Consider the following 10,080-nt stretch of genomic DNA (forward strand, 5'->3'; position numbering starts at 1 on the left):
ACTAAGCGAACGCGAAAGAGACTAGCTCTTTTAGTAAGTCTATATAAGACTTACTACTTTCAATATGTAGCTAGCTCTTTAGACAGAATACAATTAGACATACAGGACCTACGTAATCCGTGGGTGCTACGTCTTCCGTATCCTTCTCGTACCAACAATAACCTTCAAAGCTGTATATTTACAATCATTTACTATTCAGAATATGAAAGCTGGTTTTCGAAAAGCAGGTCTAATACCATTCGATCCTCAATCTATACTCTCAAAACTAGATATTAGGATTCGTACTTCTACCTCTTTATCTATCTTTTTGGAATTTACCAACTTCTAGATCTCTTAAATCTTTTATAATCTAATTGAGGTTCTCTTATAATCAACTCTAGTAAAAGCTTGAATAACTCGTTATCAATCAAGCTCTTCTATATCTATATTTGAGATTATACAAGCTTTAATTAAAGATACAAAGAGATTAGTATATAAAGTTATACTTTTGAGTGTTGAGAATCGTATGTTTCGAAGAGCAAATAAAATATTAAGTAAACATCAACACGCTAAAAAAATTCAACTATATAATGAAGGAGTATTTATTGGACAAGAAGCTAAAGATATATTATTACAACAAAAGGTTGATAATCAGATTCAATACGATAAACATCAAAATGAGGGAAATTCTAATAGGGAATCTGTTAAAAGGAATGACCTCACACAGGGAATAGTGGGAAGCTGATAGGGCAGAACTGAGGTAATATTGGTCTAGTAGGTTAATCTCTCTTCTAAGTTCTACGGAAGTGCGAAGCTCTCTTACAGAGAGTTTCTCAATCTAGTCCTAACAGGACTAGTGCCCTGTGCACGTGCTACGCAGGAACCATTCACTTTAACAGAATCATCTATTAGTCGATGCTGTAGTAAGTATGGAAAGACTGGTCATAATTCAAGAACTTGTCAGAATAGTATAATAGATCCTAGATTATTAGATTCTTGATAGTTTCAATCAATTGATTTAATTGTTGTTAAATAATATGGGTTTGAAATGATAAATTGAGGTAAAAGTGGCCCGCTCGGTGATATGGCCCGCTCGCTGATAAACCACGTTATAAGGTTTTTGAGCCAGAATCTCAAAAAATATCAGGTGATCAGTCTCGATTATTGATTATGGATAATTATTCCAATTATATTATAGGAAGTTTGATTGCTTTCTATATTGAAAAAAAGATTGATTTTTTTATTCTATTATCTTATTGTTCGTATCTACTTTAGTTACTGGATATTGGAGTGTATAGGCCAATGAAGCGATATCATATTCAAGAGGTTGATCAATACTCCTAAACAGGAATACAACGAATACAACGATCTAATTGGGTATAACTTTTTCAGAAAATAAAAGAAAAAGGTCTTATTTATCAAAATATCAAAAGCGAATGGAAAGAGGCAGGTTTGAATCTATTTAGTCCTCGTCAAGTTCTGAATAATCTTCAGCCTTGCTTTTATCACTACCTATTAAAAGATTGGGTGGAAGAGGCCTCTATATTGACTATATTACTACGTCTGTAGGCATATTAAGATCTCCTCTTGGTATCCTCGGAGGGGACCAATATGCCTGCTTATGGTTCGTCTAATCTAGCCTGTTTAGGTAACCGTATTACTAATCACGACACGTGATTAGTACCGGTAACTTCTATTCCTTTTAACACTACCTTCTATTCTAAATATATTATCAAATCTAGAAGATCTAGATCTTTCTTTATTTAATAGTTTTCCCCTAAATGATATTGAGCTACGATAAGCAAATCAGATATTCAATTCAGTTTTATCTGCTAATAATCTGCTTACTTCTCCAGTACAGAGATATACAAAGCGAATTACTCATCAGATTGAAAGCTTAAATGCTGAAAATACTATTTTTCGAAAGGAACTTCAAGAATATAAAGAATTATTTGAGATATAAAAGAAACGAAAAAATAGAAAGAGAATAAAATTAAAAAATGAATTTGTATTTAGTATTAAGGAAGTATTGAAAATTATTAAGGAGGTTGAATAGATACTTTTACTAAAACGACAATATGATAGACTATCCAAGTGTCAAATTGATTAGGTAGAAGAGGAAATGAAAGAAGAAGAGGATAGTGATAGTTCAATTGGATCAGTGATAGTTGTAGATCATCCTGTATGTTACGTGACGGTTGTTATCCCACTAGTGGCTCACGTGCACTAGCCCTGTATATAAAGACCTTCTTACTTAGAATCTTCTTAGTTCTTTAGTTTTAGATTCTAAGTAATTGAATTGACTCCGTTTACGACTTTTCCGTCACACTGTAGTATACAGGACAGGGTCAAATAGGAAAATATGATTTTTGTGATCTATATCATGATGTGACGGAAATCCCTGCTTTCCTCCCACCTTTATTATATAAGAAACCTCAGGTACATTAACCATGTCCACACATGATACGATTACTCGAGATTAGTATGCGATTTAGGTGACCTGAGGATCAGATCCGGACAAGTACTAGGTATCAATGGTTATCGGTAAAGTAAGATCATTGGAGGAATAAATATGACTTCTTTTTGCCTAGCCATTGCGGCTAGGCCATTCATTTGTGTATATATAGAGTAGCTATCCCCATCTACAGGTGCTCTTCACCTGTAGATTCTAAGTTAAATACAATTGCTGGTCTATAAACACCCTTTTGGTCACACATGACATGACCCACTTCTAGTCAAGTTATGTTAATAAAAATATAATTCAACTTTTATTAAATTTTGTTTATTTATTATAAACTTATTAATATATAAAAATGATGATTTTTGATACAAAAAGATAAATAGTCCAAAAGTAAGATACTAGACTTAAATACAATTTATCCTCTCAAAGGTTCTCCATCTAGTGATCAATGATATCTTCATGTCATATGTCTATCGCTCTATAACCTGAGAAGATCACTTAACAACATGTAGTACGGCGAAATCGTGAAAGCGTAGAATGATACTAGATTAATGTTCTCTAACAAAGTTTTACTACTAGGAATGTGACTTGGACCGACTCAACACCATCTCCATAGCTATTGAAACGCAACTCATACCCATACCACCACTAACGCCATACAGTCCTCATTCGATTAAAGCCGTCAGATTCCAAAGAATTTCTCTAGACGATCCCGAATAAAGATCAAACCATAAATGCCGATAGTGAATTATTTTAACCCCCTAGGTGCATGCACCTCATCACAAGATCCCGACCCATTAAGGACTTTTGGTAGCAGCCAATAACTGTTGCCTCAATCTCTCATCCGCGCTCATTTCCTGCATTTCCAAGCTCTGTTGGTGAGTGTCCACCTGTTGCGATTCCTCTTGTCCCGGTTCCTCAACATGCAAAAGTTCCGGACTATTACTCCCACTTTTATAATCTTCGACAGGTTCTGGAGTTTGTTGATAAGGGCTTCCGCTTCCGTTTTCCTGATTTGAGTTCTGAATACCCGAGGCCAGTGCCAAGACACCATGAAATCTTGCGCTCTCTTCATTTCCTGCCAATCTTGCTCTTTCTTCCGCCTCTTTCCTCGCCGCTTGAGTTGGTGCTCTTGTCTTTAGTTCACCAGTTACGCATTGAAGATAGTATGGAACCTCGATATTGCTCTTGAGGAAGAATAGTTTGAGGTTCCGCGCTTTGTCTTTGAGCTGAACTTGGTTCCTATCACGCAAAATAGTGCTGACCGAACCCTTGTCGCCATAGAGAGCAAGAATCTGACTCCAGTGTGGACCTTTGACCGAATCGAGACCAGCCATTAATGCATTTTCCTCTTCTGTACTCCATGGACGACGTTGAGATGGTAATCCAGGTCGGGCTTTTTGCCCTGGATTATTCTTTGCCGCAGCAGCTTGTCTAGCTTTTTCGTAAAGAGCAGATGTCGACTCTGATTGAGAATGGTGTGGTGTAGTTGTAGGTGTATTACTAGTACTATACTGAGTTGGGTAAGTGTTTGGCGATTGGCTCGGCGGTTGATAGGTATTTTGGTATTGAGCTTGGCGATATCCTTTGTAAAATTAGCCATATATTAAAATGAATCCTCCATTGTAACCATACCATTCTGCGGGATACTCGATTGCTGATATACATCTGCCTCTTCGGAGCTTTTTTGAGCTGCATGCTCAGCTTCTACATTGGTACCGGTGTACGCAAAAGCATTTCCATTCAGGGTACCACCATTTGCGCCTTGCGAATACCCGGTCGAGGTTGGGATTGTTAGAGAATACTTATTCATATAAGGTTCAACTAATGGCCTGTATGCGTCCATATGAATGTGTGTGGATCTTAGAAAAGACTCCCAGTTGAAAAGATTACAGAGTTCGTCTGCAGATTTGTCAGTGTGAGAAAAGTAACGCGGGGTAAATCCTTACTTATTTTGGCAGGATCATTCCCTTGGTTGATTAAGTATACTCGTCGGATTTCCAAGTCAAGAAGTAATTGTCGCTCATCGTCTGTGAGAGGATAGGGATGTCTCTGAGCAAGAAAATTGCGGATTTCTGAACTAAACATCTCTGCTATGAGCTCTGGGACAGGTCTATCTGACTCTTCCATTGATAGCGCGGCGACGATGATTTGCGTCTTCAAGTTCATAAGCAATTGACCCGATGCTTTTGATATGGGCTCTCCTTCCCTTGTCCAGATGTCGACAAAATGTTCGTTGAGTTCATAAAATCCAACCTCTTGTCCGCCAAATACACTCGTTACAAAAGTCGCATGGTTTGCAAGTCTGATAATCTCTCGTTGCGCAGGGTCTCTAAAATTGAGTTGGTCGGCGGAGAGGAAGGTTGAAGTGCCGTAAATCTTTTTGGTTCTATCGAATAGGTCCTTCAGGGTTTGGAATGACTGGCCACGAGGAGTGTCTCTTTGTGTTACCATGACGACTACATCGTCGTATCCTCCTTCGGAAAGAATATTTAACATTTGCACGGACTGCAGATACATTAGGGATGTTCATGTTGTTTCAACTTGGAGATATCCATACCAAACTTTCCAAGGACAATAGACTTAACACCTGCAAAGATAATTGATGATCGGTACGGAGCCGTTCAAAAGCGGCCCGGTTGTTCGGTGATTGACTGTGGGAATGAGGAGATTGAATGGCGATATTTCTCTCATGTAATTGATCTTGATGAGAGGTATGATCATTCATTCCCATGCTTCCTGCATCTTGATACTCGGCAGAAACGTGAGCCACGCCAGAGGCAATAATAGCATCGATGTCGAGATCTCCCAAAGAATCATCTACGTCATTCGTATGTTCAAAAGCTGCATTTGCATCCGTAGAATCGGGTAGAGTAGGTTGTGCCGCTTCATATTCAATTCTCTGTCTCTTTTCTGGTGAATCCAGCTGTTCTGAAGAAGCTCTCCGTTTCAATCCAGGTGATTGAGGCGAAGTCGAGGAGGCATTGGGAGAGCGTTCGAGTTTGATTGGAACATCTGCAAAGAGCGTTTTGTTAGAGTGACGAAGTGCAAAATAAAAATGGGGTGTGGTGGAGGTGGTGTGTTTGCGGAGGGTTTCCTTTGCAGTCTTTCTGACCTTCCCCGTTGTCTTCTGTCTGAAAACTTACCATCATTAGATGAAGCCATTGTTAATGAGTTAGTAGAAGATTCTGCCATGGTTGGAGTCGCATAGAAATCTGGAGAAAAGTGCTTCTCGTTTGAAACTTTTATGATAAATTCTGCACGCGCTACAGAGAATTTTAGATTGTGCTAAATCTAACTAAAGCGTCATGAACTAACTTTCTTTCCTTAGTCATCATAATCTAGCCCTGAACTTTGAACCCAATCAAAAAAACCCCAACCCTGAAGAATAAGATACACAGAAGAAAAAGCCGAGAATGAAAATTATTTGGCAATATTCAATATTCGATATTCGATATTCGATATTGATTCATTCCGACGATACGGTCTTGTTCATGTTCATATTGACACTGAGGTTAATATCCAACATGGAGGAAATAATGTGATTTTGTTTGATGTTTTCGATTTATGATCTGCCGACAAATGGATTTATCAAGTGGTCAATTGCCAGAGCTCCTACCCAATTTCGTGTACGAAAGTTTGAGATTTTGGGTAGGCCATCGATTGAAGGCCATGAAGACAAAGATCAAGGAGGAAGTTAACATTCACACAATATTGTACCATAGAATCAGGATTGCAATATCTTTAGACCATACATCTCATATTTCATCACAATATTGAAGGGCTTTTTTGTACGCACTCAACCAAATGAACACGGACAGATTGTAAATTGGAAGAAGGGGTTAGGTATTGGTCATGTCAGGCAACATCTCCATTTACATCATCTCCACTCAAAAGCTTAGAAAGATAAGTACTTGTGAATCTAGGATCATTTTAACATTATATATATATATATCAATAACTTAGGAATTACCTGGTCACCGAGATCGCAAAGATATTGTCATCATCATCATTTTCCTGCATCTGTGCATGCTTCCCTCGTAGATACTACCTACTCCAGTTAAGAAGATGATTCTCATGTAACATTTTAAAATACTGCGATGTGGAATTGAAATACCCGCACCAGTTCACCCTCCACCATTCATATGTACTTAGTATGTATGCTCAATCTCGTCCATAAGCAATGATTTAACAAGTAGGATTGCTCTCCTCAACCATGCCCCTACCTGCGTTTGAGTTCCATGAATTCCGTAAATAACGAAGTTCAATTTGAATGTCAACATATCCACTCGAATATGCTTTCCCAAATGCATTTCAGGATCCCACCATGACACCTCAGATCAAAAGCGATTTGAGGTAAATTGGTTGATATGAGGGACCTTCTACCGATGCAATTTCGATCTCCAACACTCATCAGACAAAAACTTGTTGGCCACATGATTGGGGAACCTTGGCAGGTCTTGTCAATAAAGCAATTTACCTCATTCAGTAACGCTGATCATATATCTACCTGCTGCGACAAGTACCATCTGTCAGTACCTTAGTCTTTCCTCTATACATATTTTTCACATCGAAAGTAAGGCAGCGGTGAAGTGCTCCGTACGCATTTTAGAATAGACATACATAATAAGGGATGAGTTCGCTATCAGAGGTCAGGAAGCACATCGACTATCGCTTTACGTCTTGAGTGGATGCGTACATGAATGAGAAGTGATGCTCCATGAGGATCTGAAGCGCAAGATTAAAGTACGTGAATTGAGTCGGAATCCATACAAAGTGGCATAAATAGGATTTGGTCTTCTAGATGCTCGCCGTCTCCGTTTTTGAATTGATCGAATCAAATATTGAACACGATGTGTGTTTGTGTATGCTCTGGATGCTGTGTATGCCGAGCTGTCAATCGCTGTCCACAATTTGACCGAGTGTAGTGTCATTGGGTCCAACGAAAACACTGCATTGAATGTGGGTAACGCGTGGTGGACGCATCCGAGTAAACCTAATTTCAGATGGAGAAGAGAATTAAGTTAATGACCTCGGGAGTGAAAGATCAATCAGAGGATCAAGTTCCTTATAGAAAGTTCCTCTCATCATTAAATATTGATTTAGAATCTGATATATATATTAATATATAAAATATTTACAATAATCAATTTCTGAATATTTAATCATTAATGATATATTCTTTATTATGTTTTAATAGAGTAACATATATTGAACTAGTATTTGAAATAAAATATTTTTATTAATAATATTTAATTATTATATATACTGAATCCTCGATCAGTTGTTATACATTGGCCCTTAACTAATAAATACCTTGTAGTATTGATGCGCAGAAATTCCACTCCCTTCAGGTACAAAATCTGGAGAAATGGAAACGTTTTGATTCTTTTTCCAGGTATTAGCTAGGGACTAGGTATGTAGTCCTGCACAAACCATTGATAGTCTTGAAAGACTTGGTTGATGATGGCCTGACTTAAAGTTGTATAATCCGTGACTTTCCGTATCAAAGACATCTATCTAGTCCGTACTTTCATGTCTACACCAGTCAGGTTTAGGGCCCGTAGGGTTGTTGATGACTTGTTATTCAAATATAGATGCTATTCCTTCTGAACTTTTAGAAACCAGCCGCGGTGACACTTGCCAAGCTGGCAGAGTGACCTTACAGCCATACAACTTTTGATGGTGGGGTAGTTCTTTTTTCGAAAAAGGCATATATCCCAGTATGGCAGTATGCAGAATCCCCAGCTCCCAGACAGCTTCCAGGGTAGGACAAGGCTGTTTTAACCTTTCCCAAGGGCTGTATAAGATTTATCGCCGATTTTGATGAAGCTTTGTCGGTGATAATGTTTCGATGCTCCCCAGAAATCATCATCGCGGGAACAATGCCACGAAAATGCGGAGAAAGATGAAAGCTTTCAAACACCGAGGTCACACATAGGGTAGTAGAGTTGTATTGTCCCGATCGACCGAGTGATTAGTGAAATCGTGGGGGCGGAGTAGCATGAAGATAGTAGATAATTGAGATTAAATTAGTTTTCTGGTTATTATTGGCCAATTCTCAAGATAAATGATTCAAATAAATTATTACAATCTATAGATATATTCCCATACAGGCTTAGCCTTCACCGATAGAGCTATTAAGAGCGTCAAAATCAGACTTATAAGACGTAAATAGATTTGATTAAGTTCTATTAAGATTTCCCCCGCCAAATCTAAGCCTGTATAGCCATAGAGTTCCGGACTTGTACAACTTTCTGACCGCACGATATAAAGACTTTGTACACCTTCCAGCCAAACAAGTATGATATCTCCGAAAACCATTAATCTATACTGATAAGATGGATCACGGGATGGGATAAGACCTTCCCTACCCGGCGCTAACTTTGTAAATGAGGGGTACCGTATAAATACACTTATCGTGTAATGGGTTTAACCCGGTTGATTCAGACCCGGGGAAGTGAATACTATATATAATTGAAGAAGATAACAAGGTGAATGAATTTTGAGCAGGTATTAACGAATGGATCGAGAGAAAATAAAGATTTTTCTTATTAAAACTAGAGTACTCGTAAATACTAAAAGAAATAATTATATAATGTTTATAATTACAGGGTGTTAGAACGATGAGTAATTAGAGACTCTCAGTGCCGCCGAAACTATGGAGTAAATCGGCCTAAAAGGGGGGTTCCAAAGTAGATCCAATAACGAAGGACAGATTAGCTTGTTTATTTCAGCCTCTTTGAAGCTTTTAGTACGAGTCCAATTCAGGTGGATAACATCATCCTGCGTTCATCAATCTAGCCAAAGGTATATAAAACAAAGCAAAGGATTCCTATGATAGGCTGAAATATATGGAATGGTGGTGGCGCACATTAGAGAAAGCTCAAAGCTACTAAAGTACCAAGCACTCACATTCGTGTCTTTCTCCTCCGCCAAAAACCCAATAACTAATCACTTCATCATCCTCCTCCCCACCAACCCCAATCAATCTTAGCGGGACGGGACATCATCACCGAGGAACCACTGGTGGACTTACCACCAGCCTATACATTTGCTATTTTCAATAACCCCGCGTCTCACAAAAATCTTGACTACTAGGTAATGGTAACAGAACCCTCGTCTCTGCACTACGTACTTGTCAATTGTTTGATTGATGCCACCACCCCTCCTTCCCTCCTTCGCATTCTTCTCTTCAAGGTTCCTTTCGGATTTTAGACAACTACCTAGTAGATTTAGGATTTAAAATTTAGGTTTTAGGTTTTAGCTTAGATCTGCGCTCAATAAATGATATCTACTGACGGGGCGACCCATTCATTGATGCCGACTACTTAAACCCCCATCACCCGGACCCTCACCTTCTTTTCCATCTTCTCCTCCATCTCTTTTTTCACTCTTCAACTTTGCACAATCTCATCCAGATACCTCTATAAACATACCCATAGCAGTTACTTTTCATTGAATCAAATATATAATACCCATCATGACTTCAGTTCAACTCAAGACGCCACTCACTGGCGATTATACTCAACCCACTGGATTGTAGGTTATTTTACCCCGCATTCCAACATGTTCGGAACATCTACACGGCAATAAAAGCTAACAAGATTTTTCATCGTCACAGGTTCATCAACAATGAA

General features: G+C 38.6%; 1 protein-coding gene across 1 annotated transcript; it reads right to left on the bottom strand.

The window, feature by feature from the left end:
• Positions 1-3,237: 3,237 nt before the first annotated feature.
• Positions 3,238-5,605, bottom strand: SS1G_13379 (hypothetical protein; the record flags this gene model as incomplete). The annotated part of the gene is made up of 5 exons (XM_001585445.1): positions 3,238-4,025; positions 4,076-4,342; positions 4,390-4,948; positions 5,001-5,455; positions 5,587-5,605. The coding sequence occupies 5 exons, from the start codon at positions 5,603-5,605 to the stop codon at positions 3,238-3,240; spliced, it is 2,088 nt and encodes a 695-aa protein (XP_001585495.1).
• Between the last annotated feature and the right edge of the window lie 4,475 nt (positions 5,606-10,080).

This window comes from Sclerotinia sclerotiorum, genomic scaffold, assembly GCF_000146945.2.
Source record: "Sclerotinia sclerotiorum 1980 UF-70 scaffold_25 genomic scaffold, whole genome shotgun sequence".
Classification (NCBI taxonomy): Eukaryota; Fungi; Ascomycota; class Leotiomycetes; order Helotiales; family Sclerotiniaceae; genus Sclerotinia; species Sclerotinia sclerotiorum.